We start from the raw sequence: 17,714 nt of genomic DNA, 5'->3' as shown, positions 1-17,714 counted from the left end.
CACGGCAAACCCAAACTAAGAAACAATTAGAATGATATCTACCGAACAATGTAGTTTGTTTACCATAGCGTGTCCAATGCCTGAGTGCTTTGTGGAAAAGGGGGGAGAAAGGAAATTAAAAAACTGTGAACAGAACACCGTTCCTCAATCAAAAAAGAGATGGTCTCTTGCCAAAAGGTTAGTACATCAGCGTTGCACGTTAGTAAGAGGTAATCGGTTAGTAAATGACACATTCCATGGATGAGAGGTTAGTTTCTTTCCCCAAAAAAGCATGTTAGTAACATTTAAAAAAGGGCAAAGGAAGAGAAAGAGAAAGAGAAGCAGACTAGAGATTTGCACCAAAGTGCCCTTCAGAGCCAGATCTTCTGAAATACTCTTTTTTTTTAAAACCATTCTTGTGGTTAATGTTAGCTAACACTGGTAGTGACTGATAGACACCTGAGGGTTTATCTTTCCTTCAAACTAGTTTACTAGTAACTCATAATATCTTATACCTTTTTATATATCTTTACTAAACAAGGAAAGGTCACCAAGGCTTTGCTTTAACACGATTGTGACTTTGTCATATCCTGATAGCTAACACTGGTAGTGACTGATAGACACCTTAGGGTTTTATTTCACTGGCATCTAATTTAATAGAATATACTGTAACTTATTATATAATTTTTTTTATTATTTTTTAATACACAAGACAAGGTCACCAAGGCTTTGTTTAACACAAAACATTGTGACTTGGTCGTCTCCTGATATGGTGTTGTAATGTAAAATGCTATATATTTCTATCATATATAAAATAACACTCTACTCTCACTATTTATAGTGGATGTATGTATGTATGTATGTATGTATGTATGCATGCTAGCTAACACTGGTAGTGACTGATAGACACCCGATGGTTTATCTTTCCTTCAACCTAGTTTACTAGTAACTTATAATATATTATACCTTTTTATGGATCTTTACTAAACAAAGCAAGGTCACCAAGGCTTTGCTTTGACACTATTGTAACTGCATCATGTCTATGTCCTGGTGTTGTGTTGTGTGTGGTCAACATACATAAATTAAAATCTAGATATTTTCTATCATTCTGATCATATAGACATAACATCATACTCTCACTATTTATAGTGGATGTATGTATGCTAGCTAACACTGGTAGTGACTGATAGACACCTGAGGGTTTATCTTTCCTTTAAACCAGTTCACTGTGATAAATCTATAATATCTTATCCTTTTTTATAGATCTTTACTAAACAAGGAAAGGTCACCAAGGCTTTGTTTAACACAAAACAGTGTGAATTTGTCATGTCCTGATATGGTGTTGTAATGTGAAATGCTATATATTTCCATCATATATAAGTAACACTCTACTCTCACTGTTTATAGTGGATGTATGTATGTATGTAAGCTAACACTGGTAGTGACTGATAGACACCTGCGGGTTTATCTTTCCTTCAAACTAGTTTACTAGTAACTAGTAACTTATAATATCGTTTACCTTTTTTATAGATCTTTACTAAACAAGTAGAGGTCCCCAAGGCTTTGTTTAACACAAAACAGTGTGACTTTGTCATGTCCTGGTATGGTGTTGTAATGTGAAATGCTATATATTTCCATCATATATAAATAACATTCTACTCTCACTGCTTATAGTGGATGTATGTATGTATGTATGCTAGCTAACACTGGTAGTGACTAATAGACACCTAAGTGTTTATCTTTCCTTCAAACTAGTTTACTAGTAACTAGTAACTTATAATATCAAATACCTTTTTTATAGATTTTTACTAAACAAGTAGAGGTCACCAAGGCTTTGTTTAACACAAAACAGTGTGACTTTGTCATGTCCTGGTATGGTGTTGTAATGTGAAATGCTATATATTTCCATCATATATAAATAACATTCTACTCTCACTGCTTATAGTGGATGTATGTATGCTAGCTAACACTGGTGGTGACTGATAGACACCTGAGGGTTTATCTTTCCTTCAAACTAGTTTACTAGTTACTAGTAACTTATAATATCGCATACCTTTTTATATAACAAGGAGAGGTCACCAAGACTTTGCTTTAACACTAGTGTGACTTTATCGTGTCCTGATATGGTGTTGTAATGTGGTCAACATAAATGAAATGCTATATATTTATATCATATATCAATCACACTCTACTCTCAGTATTTATAGTGTTTGCATGTAAGTATGTTAGCTAACACTTGACTGATAGACACCTGCAGGTTTATCTTTCCTTCAAACTAGTTTACTGTAGCTTATAATATCCTTTTTATTAATTTTTAATAAACAAGGCAAGCTCACCAAGGCTTTGCTTTAACACAATTTTGACTGTGATGCCTGTACTTACAATATGTCCTGTCAATATCCTCATATGGTTTCGTAATAAAAATTATTAATGCTAGGTATTTATGATCCATCATATCTTCACATGTAATCTATTATTATGTCTATTGTAACAGTATAACAAACAACAGATTACTAAATGTATGTTCTAGTTCAACGTAAAAGCAAAACCAGCCAGCCTAGCAAGTTTTTATATCTATTTATATGACAAACAATCATACAATAGCTAACACTGCTAGTGCCTGATAGGCTGCTGGGCTATAATGGTTTTATGCCATCTAATGTAACATAATTTCAATAATGTCTACATGTCTCAGCTTTGACATAACTGTGATTGTGATATCTACCATATTTTATTATGCTTGTACCTACCATATACTCATATAATCATATAATAATTTAGACGCACAAGCAAACACATTACCCTGTTTTTATATTCCACATTCCTGTGGCTAATGATAGCTAACACTGCTAGTGACTGATAGACAACTGGGTCATTTTTATCTGTTCTCTACTAAACTAACTGAACTTAATGTAACAGTCTCCAAGTCCGAGTTTATATTATGTTGTGTTGCATTTTTTACGAATTGTATCTATCATGTCTATCATTCACTCTATAGTATACTCTATACTCTCACTTACACTACTGACCAACAGGAGTTTACATGCTCCAGATCCAGGTTAGATGCACAATTCAATCCCTTCATCACCCTGAAAAGTCTGATACAACCTCCATAGCACATTCAAAATGCACATATATACTATCTGTATAGAATCTATATAGATTATCTGGTGTGTTAATATGAGACATCCTAGACAACCTTGTTTCATTTTGTTTGTTTTTCTTAGTGCATTAACATCATTAATTCATTAATCAAGCGTGTTAGATTGAATAAATCATCTTCTACTTATGCCAGGATTATACAAGCCAAGTAGTCTTGATAGGGTGATAAGGGTAGTTTAGGATTTAGAGTTTTAGAGTGAAAGTTAATGCAATGGATCAGTGTTTGCGGAGAAGTGATCGTTATTTAGAGAGAAAAGTGAAAGTTACAGGAGTTACAGCTCTTGATTAAAGCATTTAACTGTTAAAAAATATGTGGTGAGAAGTGGTAACTCGAAGCTACCAGAGCTTTTTTTTTTTTTTTTTTTAATGGTAATCTGAATGTTATGGAGTAATCCGATCTCGACCACCGCCTTTTGTGTTAGCGGTTACCTGACGGAGATTCCTGGTAACCTTCACATCATGCCAGGCATTGTCATTAAATTTCCCATTCACAGGCTCCACCAGGGCCTCGAAGGCCCCGGAGCCCAGGTTGATGACCAGAGAGACGGCGCCGTTCTTCAGCGCCAGGTTGACGTAGTCGGCGGATTTGCCCGTGTGGAGCATGAGGCCGTTGCGCTGCAGGGTCTTGAAGGAGAGCGTGATCTCGTCGCTGCTGCTCTGGATGGGGTTCGGGGACAGGTCGTAGCAAAAGTACTCCGAGCCCTTGAAGGTCGCCACGTACTCCTCCCTCACTGCAAGACAAGAGACGAGAGAAAAGGAGAAGAAGAAGAAGGAAGAGACTGATTACATCAACTGAACTGATATATTACACTATATTATATGAATTGATGACGTGATAATTGTGTCTGATATAGGGGGTCTGATAGAGGGTGAAAAGATCAAGATCAAGCTGCTCATTCAAAAGCAGTGCAAAACAACAACAACAACAAAAAGAAACTTACTGTCACTTTATAGATGGACCCCATGTTTGGAGTCAAGAGACTTTCATAGCCCCCAAAACAATGAGTCAATAAGATGCTCAATAACTTACCTTACCTTTACTGTACTTTTGTAAAGGGAAAGCCAGCCTTCCATAACACACATACACACACTTACCTATAAGGCAGAGTTTTTTCATTCATCATGTTCTTAAACTGTATACCAAACTCTACCAACCAGAGGCACTACTGAAGAGCAAAAGGTCCCCATTATTGAAGAGACTAGCTAAACTAGCTAAAGTACAAAGTTCTCTCCTGAGGTAAATCCATGATTAAATGTGCACTACAGTCCAGAAGTAAACTACTACTACTGTTTTAATTGCATTATTAGAATGGCTCTACTGAAGAAAATGAATGATTCAGAATGGCCCCTACTTAGGTAAATGTATAATCACACTACTGAGGTCCATTTATGAAAATAAATAGCACTACTGAGGTACATTTTTGATTAAAGGTGCCAAGCAAAGCAAAGTCAAGTCAAGTCAAGAAGTCAAGAAGAAGAAGAAGAAGAAGAAGAGAAATGTATGACTGAAGGTGCCAAGTCAGGTCAAGCCAAGAAGAAGAACAGAAATTGTGGTGAACTCATGATTCAGTGAGCACTACTGAGGTAAATTCATCATTAAAAGTACAATATTGTGGTGAATTCATGATTAAAAATGCACTATTGAGGTAAATTCATGATTAAAAGTGTGCTACTGGGATCCATTTAAAAAAAGAATATCACTACTATCATAAATGTATAAGTATATTTGCACTGTTGAAGGTACATACATGATTAGAATGGCACTGCTGAGGTAGTGCATATATCTATTCCATTGCTGTAGGATATTCCCATATGCCAGGGAGGCCAAAAACAATTTTTTCTAGGATTCCTGTTTAGAAATGTTTGTTGGCACCACCACTACCAGACCGATCCATGACCTCTACCTGACCAGGATACACCAGAAACAGCTATAAACCAGTACAAACACACACACACACACACACACACACACACACACACACACACACACACACACACACACACACACACACACTCTTTATAGAGTGAATGACTCTTCCCTATAGAGGCCATTTCAACACATTTACTCACAAATGAACTCAACAGGACAACCATTATAACATTAACATTAGATCTACGTCTCCTCTAGTAGCTGTACACCAGTAAATACAATTACCCAGTTACAGAGCACTCAGCGCACACCGCCTTCACGTCAGGAATTTTAATGAGACGAGCTCATCTCTTTAATGGCCAATTCACAACAAGATTGAAGCAAATTACCATAAATCCTGGAATTTACAACACAGTGAGGTCAGCATAGAGGCTAATTTACAGCAGGATTATCAGGAATATTCTCAAGTGGGGAATACTGAGGGGGTATCATCAACAGCGCAGGCTCTGCAGCCTCCAGAGATGGAGGGAGGGAGGGATGGAGGGATGAAGGGCGGGGCTTGCTCTGGCTCTTCTCCACCTCCTCTCTGTAGAGCTGACTCAGCTGGACTGGGACTCAGTGCAGGAAGCTGCCCACAGAGTCACACCAGTGGACAGGGGCACGTGCAAAGGTGTGTGAGAGTGTGTTAGTGTGTGTGTGTGTGTGTGGCTCACACGCACGTAAACACTAGTGATGCATTGAAATAAAAGGAATTATAGTTGAACATTTTTCTCACTTGTTTTCAACATATTTTGCCACTTTGCCAAAAATTACATTAACGAAAATTTCCTAAAACTGCATTTTTACTATATTTATTATATTTATTATTATATTTATACAGTGGTGTCCCAACCATACAAACCATATAAAACACTGCAGGGCTTTTTTTTTATTATTTCGAATGAGATTGGAATTTTATCAGAGGTTGCTAACAGCCAGGTTGAAGTAATGTAATGCTGCAGAGGTTTAGCTGCGATGCTAACTAACTGTTTTTCTGAGCTGGATTACTCACTAAGTTGATGACAGTCTTATGGCTATAGGGAGAGCCTTCATGTCTTTTTAGTTTTTGTTTGTTTTTTGCTTTAACCCAACTTAGAGGTCTTTTTGGCTCAGTTTTGACTTATTTTCAGGTGGCAAATATATGATGCATCCTTAGTAGATACAGAAAAATATGGAGGTCAACACCTCCTAATTCCATTGTAACACCATTTGAAAATACCATGCTTTTAAAGAATAAACCAAAACAAATGGACAACAACAGTCTATTTACTTTCTTATTTATTAAAATTATTCAATCAAAAGCTAACTTGGCACCACATTTCCTCAAATTTGTTCTTGCCGATTCTTAAAACTTATTTGGGCAGTTTCCAAGACATAAAATAGCTTTAGACTTTTAGGTTTCCCAGACATAGAAGCCTAATTTTAGGCTCTACCCTATATTAAATGGAGATTTCAATTGAAAGCGAAATATAATATTGTATAAGATGACTAGGTATAATCCATGTCTGGGAAACTGACCCATAGTTGCTGAGACCTGTAAACGCTTTCTACTTAATCAAGTTTGTAAAAAGTAATTCAAACTTTGGTTCATTTTTTTTTTTTTTTTTTTTTTAATTAATTTATATATTTTTAAAAATATTCTCCCAATTTATCTGGCCAATTGTACCATCCATTCAGCAACTATTTATCAGCTATTTATCCCCCATCACTGGTGATGCCACAACATAAGAAGGGTGAAGGCTAGCACATGCCTCCTCCGATACATGTGATGTCAAGTCAGACTCCGCCTCTTTTTGAACTGATGCTAATGCAGCATTGCAGAGTAGCATCACAGTGCTAATACTCTGAGAAAAGCGCAGGGACTCAGTTTCAATACATCAGCTCACAGACGCAGCCTTGTTCTGATGGCAAGCTGCATGACCGGGATTCAAACAGTGATCTCCTGATCAAAGTGACAGTGCTTTAGACTGCAATACCACTTTTTTTATACATTTTTACAGTGTAGACAGCTCAGAAAAGTGATTTATCTAAGAAATTGCAATATATATTGAATCATAAGCCTTGTATCGTGATTTATATTATATCGGATTGTATCGCCAAGTTCTTCCCAACACACAGCCCAATACTGTATCACTTTATAACAGTTTAATGGTATAAAAAATGTGAATCCTTCCCCACTTTAACCCAAGCAATGACATACAGATCCCTGATGCACATTTATTCGGTTTGCGAAGCTGCAGCTGCACCACGCTGTCAAACGCCTCACTCCAGCGCCAAGTGTGGCTCAGCCATCTCCAGAGCTCTATCTGCGCTCCATCTGGATGTTCTCCAATGTGATTTCTTCACTATCCAATCTCTCATCTCTCCACTCCGTGCTTAAATCAGATTCCTCTCCACTCCACACACACTCAGGAAATCCAATCTCGCGCTCACGTGACACTTGTGGCAGCGGGCCCATTTACCCGGGGAACAGGCTCCTCATCAAACGACTCCATTTCCCATCTGACATTTTGACAAGAAAAATGGAGTGCAAATAACCAAGAGTGTTCGTCAGTCCAAGACAACATCAAACTGCATTTGTTACGTAATGCTAAACCCCCCGTACCCCCCTCTCGCTCGTCCTATCTCTCTGCTGGAACTGCGTTCTGTCATATAGAGCCCTGCTGACAACTGCAGCCCTCACTTCATAAAACCACTTCCATACCAGCGGCTGAACGATACGACTATAAACTCTCAGTATCTCAAAATGCTTTAAAAATGGTGATGTCACGCCAGCCATGGCTCATTCTGCCGCTCTTGTCACTCCCAGTGAGCCTGGGAGTGATTTAGAATTAAAAAGACTACAACGCCTAGAACGCTACGGACTACAAATGCAGTGACAACACGGATCACATGCCGCAGCGCCATGATACATCACCTGAGTGGTGATTTGATTCATCTGGGCTTCAGCCTATTTAAGGACTCGATTCTCCTTTGAGCTTAGAGCTCTGTAAGCTGACATCCTCTATAAATAAAAATTATGTGTGCCCACAACTTATTAAAGCATGGGAACACAATCCTAATGCATGGCTGCGACTTATTAGGGTGTGATAAAAGTGATCTTTGAAAAGTGATCCTAATGTTTGACTTCATCTTTAGGTATGGGTACATGATGCTAATGCGTGGCCACAACTTATTAAAGCATGGGAACGAGAACATAAAGCATGGCCACAATTTATCAAGGCACAGAAATAAGATCTTAATATGTGGCCACCACTTATCAAAGATAAGATAAAATAAGATAATCCTCTATTAGTTCCACAGTGGGAAAACTCACCAAAGCAATGGATCAAGTACATAAAGCATGGCCACAACTTATAAGGGCATGGGTACACAATGATAATGCATTGCCACATCTTATTAAGGCATGGGAGCAAGATCCTTATGCATGGCTATGACGTATTATGATGTGTAAATCAGACCTTACTGTGTGGTCACGACATGGTCCTAATGCATGGCCACAACTTATTAAGGCATGAGAACACAGTCCTAATGCATGGCTGTGACTAATTAAGGTGTGATAAAAGTTATCTTTGACAAAAAGACATTTGACTACATCTTTAGGTACGGGTACACGATGCCAATGTGTGGCCACAACTTATTTTGACATGGTAGCACAATCCTAATGCATGGCCACAACTTATTAGGGTGTGGAAAAGTGATCCTGATGTTTGACTACATCATTAGTTCACAATGCTGGTACTCAATCCATATGCATGGCCACAACTTATTAAAGCATTGGAACAAGACCATAATTCATGGCCAGAATTTAATGCATGGACATGGCTTATTATGGTGTAGGAACCAGACCCTAGTAATATACAGAGGTGGAAAAAGTACAGAAAAATTGTAATGAAGTAAAAGTACCTTTACTTTGCTAAAATTCTACTCAAGTAAAAGTAAAAGTACCCATCTAAAATTATACTTAAGTAAAAGTAAAAAAGTACTTAATTTAAAATGTCTCAATTTTAAAGTTACATAGTTACTTTTAATTATTTGATGTTAAAAATAAAACAAATCATAAATTAAATCGTTTTTAATGAACTATTATTCCACATAATAATTTGGACCTTTCAGGCAGTATTTGTTCAGACCACCCCATAAAACATTTTGGTCATATAGGTGATTATAAACTGTATTTTTACAGTTTTACAGGTCATTGTTATATTTTAACTTGCCATTGCTATGCTTTAACTGATATTTACATGTTTTTTTTTTATTCAAGCAGATTGTTAAATATAAAAATACTTACCCCCACATGCTTTTTCAGGTTTCATGTGGAAGTTTTGCATTTTGTATTGCATGAGGACGTTTTTGCCTCGATATTCCACGTGCTTGAGCATCCGTGCGCCAGCGCATCCACGCCAATTTTCAAATTACTCATAAAATCTACTCAATTACAGTAACGTGAGTAAATGTAATTCATTACCTTCCACCTCTGGTAATATACTACACCTGTAATATACTATCCAGGCTAATTCTACGCTAGCAGCTAGAACGACAGCAAATCGACAGAATGAAAAAAATATTTTTATGGAAAGAGAGAAAAGGCTGAGCAAAAATTACCTGTTAATCAAACCCAATTAGAGGTTGGAAATGCTGGGCCCAGTGTTTTTCCCCAGCCCCGCCCCTCCTCTCTTTAGCGCTCGGATGCTAACGGCGACAGCTTCATCCCTCAGGACTGTGAGCGAGGAGAGAGTGCAGCACTGTGGTCTCCCTCCCTACAGGGAGACAAGCTGTTCCACCTCTTTGGGGCGACGCTGTATTTAAGTGTTTTCAGCACACATCCAGCTGCTGGAGTGATGTGAAAAGAATGTAAGCTCATCGCCGTCGCATCACCAAACCGCAAAAATGAGCGATACGCAAGCTGTTAGTCAACACCCCCTGGTAGGGCTGAGTAAAGAGCAAAAAAAAACATGGCATAATTACGCGTTAAAGGAAAATAACCTCACCGGTAGTGTCACCATTAATTGACTGAAGCGTGGAGCGTCTCACAAATGCAATATGACAGATTTTGTCTCATTAGCATGGCTGCAGGGGAGACTTGACAATTATTAATTCATTTATTCTTCTTTATTCCCCGCACTCTTATCTACATACATGCATATGCTCACAAGCACTGCTCGCTTTCAGATATACAGACCACACAAGCACGGGATCAGGAACATAATGCGTGGCCACACCTTATTAAGACATGGGAACACAATCCTAATGCAAGATGTGGAAAAGAGATCCTGATGTTTAACTATATCTTTAGATATGGGTACACAATGCTAATGTGTGGCCACAACTTATTAAGGCATGGGAACAAGATCCTTGTGCGTTGCAATTATGTATAATGATATAGAAACCAGAACCTAGTGTGTGGGCACGACTTATTAAGGCACGGCAACGAGATCCTAATGGGTGGCCACTTATCAAACTTATCAAAGATAGGATATGATAAGATAATCCTTTATTAGTCCCACAATGGGGAAATTCACAAAAACATGGGATCAAGAACCTAATGCATGGCCACAACTTATTAGGGCATGGGTATACAATGCTAAAGTGTGGCCACAACTTATTGAGGCATGGAAACAAGATCTAAATGTGATAAGGGCCACAACTTTTTAAAGATAAGATGAGATAAGATAATCCTTTATTAGTCCCACAGTGGGGAAATTCACAAAAGCATGGAATTAAAAACCACACACACACACACACACACACACACACACACACACACACACACACACACACACATATATATAAACAAAACACACACCACAGCACTGCTGTGAACATTAGAAAAAAGATTTAAAAAAACAGGTGATTGATTTCCTTTCTCAAAACCTCACGAGCTCTTAATTGATTAACGAGCTGCTTCATTTCTTTTTTTTTCAATACAATAATTACCATACATATACTGATACCTTTACCTTTTCATCACGTCTCACAATTTTAGCTTAATTCTCCCCAGCAAAGGCAATAAAGCCTGTTAATTATAAATGCAAAACCATGAGCCTCATTACATTTGGAATTTTAATGAACGCAGACTGTTAGACTGTAATTCTGTAATACGCACGACACTGAGCTCCAACAGGGGAATCAAAATCAAACCAGGCTGTAAACAGTGCAGATGATGCTAATAAAGTTTTTTTTTTTTTTTGCGATTATGACATTACTACTGTAATCTGCATCAAGAGCTAAGCACTTACTGTTACTACAGAATAACAGAATATTTCTACTCATTACTCAGTAGGTAGAAGTTTAGATACTAGGGTTTAATTAAATACTTCTGTAGAAGTATTTAATTAAAGGGTTTTTTTTACTCTTTAAGTAAAAGTACTGTAAAATTACTGCTTTCAAAGCTACTTAAAGTATAAAAGTAAAAGTAATGGTAAGAAAATGCCATTAAGAACAAAACCCATGGAAGCTGTGAATACCTAAATTAACATTATCTTGACTATGATAAACAATACCTTTAATTAATAATAGATGAAGCTTTTATTGATGAAGCTACAAACAGAATTCAAAAAGAAATTAAATAACTAAATAAACTCACTCCAGATTAATTCAGTTAGAGGTTCTGAATGTTGAATATAATTCAACATATGAAGCTCCATATTATTGTGTATGCATTTTTATTTATGTATATTTCTATTTAAACTGCAGTTTCTTAATATTTGCAGAATTATATGCAGAATTACGCAAGCCCTGCTATTTCTGATATGAATGTCTTGTCTAAGACATAGTAAAAAAGTTCCTTTCTATTTATATGTTTAATAAACTAAAAAAGCCCAAGAAAATATTGTAACACTTTACTTGGATGGTCCATTTTATGGCCTTGTTGATGCTCAACTGACATTCAACTAACACTGAATTGAATGTTTATTAAATTTAACTTAACATTATGTTGAATGCAAATGATTAAAAATAGAACCTAACCCTACACCTAACCCTAACCTTAACCCTTAATCAACCATAAAATCTAACCCTACACCTAACCCTAACCTTAACCCTTAATCAACCATAAAATCTAACCCTACACCTAACCCTAACCTTAACCCTTAATCAACTATAAAATCAAACCCTACACCTAACCCTAATCTTAACCCCTAATCAACCCTAAAATCAAACCCTACACCTAACCCTAACCTTAACCCTTAATCAACCATAAAATCTAACCCTACACCTTACCCTAACCTTAACCCTTAATCAACCATAATATCGAACCCTACACCTAACCCTAACCCTTAATCAACCCTAAAATCTAACCTACACCTAACCCTAACCTTAACCCTTAATCAACCATAAAATCAAACCCTACACCTAACCCTTACCTTAACCCTAAAACAACCCTAAAGTCTAACCCTACACCTAACCCTAACCTTATCCCTTAATCAACCCTAAAATCAAACCCTACACCTAACCCTAACCTTAACCCTTAATCAACCATAAAATCTAACCCTACACCTAACCCTTACCTTAACCCTAAAACAACCCTAAAATCTAACCTACACCTAACCCTAACCTTAACCCTTAATCAACCATAAAATCAAACCCTACACCTAACCCTTACCTTAACCCTAAAACAACCCTAAAGTCTAACCCTACACCTAACCCTAACCTTAACCCTTAATCAACCATAAAATCTAACCCTACACCTAACCCTAACCTTAACCCTTAATCAACTATAAAATCAAACCCTACACCTAACCCTAACCTTAACCCTTAATCAACCATAAAATCTAACCCTACACCTAACCCTAACCCTAACCCTTAATCAGCCATAAAATCAAACCCTACACCTAACCCTAACCTTAACCCTTAATCAACTATAAAATCAAACCCTACACCTAACCCTAACCTTAACCCTTAATCAACCCTAAAATCAAACCCTACACCTAACCCTAACCCTTAATCAACCATAAAATCAAACCCTACACCTAACCCTAACCTTAACCCTTAATCAACCATAAAATCTAACCCTACACCTAACCCTAACCTTAACCCTTAATCAACCCTAAAATCGAACCCTACATCTAACCCTTACCCTAACCTTAATCTAAACTTAAAATCTAACCCTAAACCCAATCCTAAAATATTAAGATAAGTGTTTGGATTAGAGTTGAATGTTGGGTTATATTCAATAGAGAATCATTTACTTTCACCATTTAGTTCATTTGCATTTAATAGACATGTAGTTGAAAGTTAGTTGAATGTCAGTTGAGCATCAAAAAGGCAATCAAATGGACCATCCAAGTAAAGTGTTACCGAAAATATATTTTTTTCCTTTAAAATGGGTCACTTTGTCTCGGAACATACCCTAACATCACAAGCCCTGCACCCCTCAATGCTGTGCAATCTATAGCAAGACTACTACTTTGCTTCCTGTCACAACCTATACATCAGCATGTGATTGGCTGATACTCGTGGTATTAGTTCTTGTAAGGCCAGTCCCTTATAGGCTGCTATAGTGATATAGTGTGGCGAAGGTTTACAGTCAGTGAGCTGTGGCGGGGTGGGGGGGCGGGGGGGAGTGAGATAGATAAACGGTTGATGGGATGCGGGCGCACCCATCGCACGAGCCCCAGATTAATCTGGAGGGAGACTGCACCCCCTCTGGCTGCACCACAGGACGAGAATCACTTACCAGCCCATTCAAGTAGAGGATACTCGCCTCCTATTTCAGCCCTGCTTAAGCCTGAAATAGCAGAGCTCTGACTGACTGATGCCTTTCTGCTGCACGCCATCGGGCTTATACATTTTTAAAACGTATACTGTACATTTAGTACATTATACACAGAGATCAATCACCTATATGAGCTGCACCTATTCTTTACATGTACAGGGGTTGGACAATGAAACTGAAACACCTGTCATTTTAGTGTGGGAGGTTTCATCGCTAAATTGGAGCAGCCTGGTGTTCAATCTTCATTAATTGCACATTATTGCACCAGTAAGAGCAGAGTGTGAAGGTTCAATTAGCAGGGTAAGAGCACAGTTTTGCTCAGAATATTGCAATGCACTCAACATTATGGGTGACATACCAGAGTTCAAAAGAGGACAAATTGTTGGTGCACGTCTTGCTGGCGCATCTGTGACCAAGACAGCAAGTCTTTGTGATGTATCAAGAGCCACGGTATCCAGGGTAATGTCAGCATACCACCAAGAAGGACCAACCACATCCAACAGGATTAACTGTGGACGCCGTAAGAGGAAGCTGTGCACCTTAACTCTCCTGTTTCCACCAGAACTGTCCGTCACCACAATAAATTATTGTGGTCTAAAACCAGGTTTCAGTTTCATTGTCCAACCTGAATGAATAGGGTTAACCTGTGGTGAAGAATATTGGTAGTTAAATTCTGTAAAATAGACACTCATAAACCCATAATTCCTGGTATTTGCTTATTTACAAGAATCCTAAATTCCTAAATATACTCTTCAGTAACAGTAACAGATGCTGTGAAGTATTGTAGAGCGTGGGCAGTGTGCCAAGCAAGTCCTGCTGGAAAATGAAATCCGCATCTGTAAGTGCTTTAAAAAAAAAGGCAGGAAAACACTGCACTGACTTTAGACTTGATAAAACACAGTGGACCAACACCAGCAGATAATGGACATGTCTCTCCAAACCATCACTGATTGGGGGAAGAGTGGAGAGACACACAGTCCAAACTGCTTGAGGTCTAGTGTGAAGTTTCCACCAATCAGTGATATTATTTAGAAGCAGATTTCATTTTTCAGCAGGACCTGGCACACTGTCCACACTGCCAAAAGTACCAATTGGTCTTAAATAATATTCTTATTCCCTAAAACACTTATTTTTGGGTTTTCATTGGCCGTAAGCCATAATAATCAACAATAAAAGAAATAAATGTTAAAATAGATCACTGTGTGTGTAATATATCTATATAATACTATATAATACATGAGTTTCACCAGGCTCTAATGAAATAGGACAGTAAAATCTAATCGAAACCCACTGGTTTGCAGTGGGAGCATGGTGCTTCTCCATTCATCAGATCAGAGGCGTGAATGGGCAAAGGGGTGATTAAATGGATATAGAGAGAGAGAATAAATAAAGATGGAGAGGCTCACGCTGTGTAAATCTCCATCTAGGAGTGAGAGCAGCGCGAGAGACGTTTCTTCTGAGTAGAAAGAGGATTTCTCCAGTTGTCTGTCACTTCATCACTAGCAGGTATGGATTTAAAGAGACGTGTTCTGACCTACATGAAGACATGAGGGCTCCTGGAAAAAGACCTTCCATTCCCTCAGATCTGAGTCTTTGATAAATCTGCCTTTATCAGACCTTTTTAAACTGTTTTCAGTCAGGTTTTGAAGAAAACCCCCTTTATTCTAGTAGCTGGGAACGATTTTCTGAATATATGTGTTAATATCAGTTAAAACTAAGAGAGCATTTCAGTTTCTAAATCAGTTCCTCTGATTTTGCTATTTATAGGTTTTTGTTTGACTAGAATGAACATTGTTCTTTTATTCTATAAACTACAGACAACATTTCTCCCAAATTTCAAATAAGAATATTGTCATTTAGAGCATTTATTTGCTGAAAATGAGAAATGTCTGAAATAACAAAAAAAAGATGCAGAGCTTTCAGACCACAAATATTGCAAAGAAAGCAAGTTTATATTCATAAACTTTTAAGTTAAGTTCTGAAATCAACATTTGGTTTTTAATCACAGTTTCATGCATCTTTGCATCATGTTCTCCTCCACCAGTCTTACACACTGCTTTTGGATCATTTTATGCCTTTACTCCTGGTGCAAAAATTCAAGCAGTTCAGTTTGGTTTGATGGTTTGTGATCATCCATCTTCCTCTTGATTGTATTCCAGAGGATTTCAATTTGGTAAAATCAAAGAAACTCATCATTTTTAAGTGGTTTCTTATTTTTTTCCCAGAGCTGTATATTGCAATGCCGTGAACAAAATGATCAACTTTTAGAAGAGCTGTTATGTTAAATCCAATCTGAATAGTGGGATCAGACAGCAGTGTACAACATGGCTAAAAGGTGGGTGGGGCTTAAACACAACACTAAATAAAACACTTCTGACACCAATCTTTAGATGTAAACTAATGATTAAAAAAATGAAAGTTTTTTTTACATCAATACAGTATTGCAAAATAAAATATCACAATTCTTCAATACATCATTTTTTGTACACCCCTAAAATAAATATATAACCTTCAAATTGTGTGTGCAGAATAGTTGTTTATATTTAATGCAAAATGTAATTTACTCTGAATGAACAAATTATTACATATATAGTGATGTACCAAACTTTACATTTGTACACAGTTTTCTTTGATGTGTTGTTGTGATGTGTGTTTGATGTGTGATATTGTGATGTTTGGTGGTTAAATAACATTTATTTTCAGAAACAATTTTTTATTTAATTTTTTTTTAAATTAAACTTAATATTTCTCATAGTGTTTCCTTATTTAGCTAAGCTGAGGTAAAGTTTAAGCTGTGAACCCTGATATGGTAAAATATGACGGTAATTAAAATAATATTAGAAAATCAAAAAGTATGTTTGAAAGTGAAATTTTAGTTTTGTCATCATGAATATCATGAACAATTCAATTGGTACCTCCATTACCACCATTTTTGTCATTTATTTATTCTTTTTTACCAAAAGATGTCCACCCTGTCATGACAAGCTGCACCACAAGGTTGGACAATATTTAAAAATAAATAAGTAAATGGCATTAAATTAAATTGTGTTAATGGAGGTACCAATTAAATTGCTTATGCATTCCTAAGAAATACATATATAACATAATTATATATTTATATATAAATACATGAAAATATAAAGGGATTCAGCTGAAAAATTATATAAAATATGATTTCCGTGTTGTTATGAAACGCCAAAAGACACAGTATGCTGATAAGGACCCCCGCACTGCCGCGCACACCCTGGCAAACACAGGCGGGAATTAAAAAAAGCCGTAAAACATGACGTGCAGAAGAGCAGGAATAAGTTAGTCGTGGTTATATGCGTTTGCGTTCACACTTTCCTCTCTCCTCCACAGCACACCCACCATTCTTCACCGCTTTCTCACCATCACTCTGCATCTCTGCAGCTTTCACACCTCCATCCCCACACCTCCAGCCTAAAAACGCAGGCAAAACACTGTCCTCCATACAAAACGCTCACGAGCCCAGTACATCCCCAACAATCTGCACTCAATGAGCGTGCATGAGCGTGTGTGTGTGTGTACGCATGAGGCCTGCACGCACGTGTGTGTGTGTGTGTGTGCTCATGTTAATTGTGCACAGATAGTCACCTCGCCTCCACATATTTAAATATAATCCTACTCTGACGGAGATGGCGAGAGCATCGTGCCATGGGGTGTGTAGTACGTATTTACAGATATTGTGCACAATATCTAGAGACACAGTGTGTGTGTGTGTGTGTGGGTGTTTGTGTGTGTGTGTGAGGAAGGTTATGGAAGAACTATCGAAGGCCATTGGTAAGAAAGTTGCACTGACCTGTGAAATATATGTGTTTAAGGTCTCCTACAATAAATGTAGATGAACGTTACTATCTTACACCCGGCGCAAGGCCAGCTGGATGCTCATTGCTATCCTACACCCCACCAATCGTCTATTTCCGTACC

General features: G+C 37.5%; 1 protein-coding gene across 17 annotated transcripts in view; it reads right to left on the bottom strand.

Annotated features, from left to right (window-relative positions):
• nrxn1a (neurexin 1a) overlaps window positions 1-17,714 on the bottom strand; it is a 365,537-nt gene that overhangs the window by 208,648 nt on the left and 139,175 nt on the right. For 11 of the 17 annotated variants that reach the window (XM_049464538.1, XM_049464545.1, XM_049464531.1 and 8 more), the window contains 2 exons: window positions 3,571-3,872; window positions 64-87 (listed from right to left, as the gene is read on the bottom strand). In XM_049464538.1, coding sequence (XP_049320495.1) covers window positions 64-87; window positions 3,571-3,872 — 326 coding nt within the window. The remainder of the gene's footprint in view (window positions 1-63; window positions 88-3,570; window positions 3,873-17,714) is intronic. The other 6 variants (XM_049464533.1, XM_049464537.1, XM_049464539.1 and 3 more) reach the window with 1 other exon arrangement.

This window comes from Astyanax mexicanus, chromosome 15 (assembly GCF_023375975.1).
Source record: "Astyanax mexicanus isolate ESR-SI-001 chromosome 15, AstMex3_surface, whole genome shotgun sequence".
In the NCBI taxonomy this organism is placed as follows: domain Eukaryota; kingdom Metazoa; phylum Chordata; class Actinopteri; order Characiformes; family Acestrorhamphidae; genus Astyanax; species Astyanax mexicanus.
This window is presented reverse-complemented; position numbering and strand designations above follow the sequence as displayed.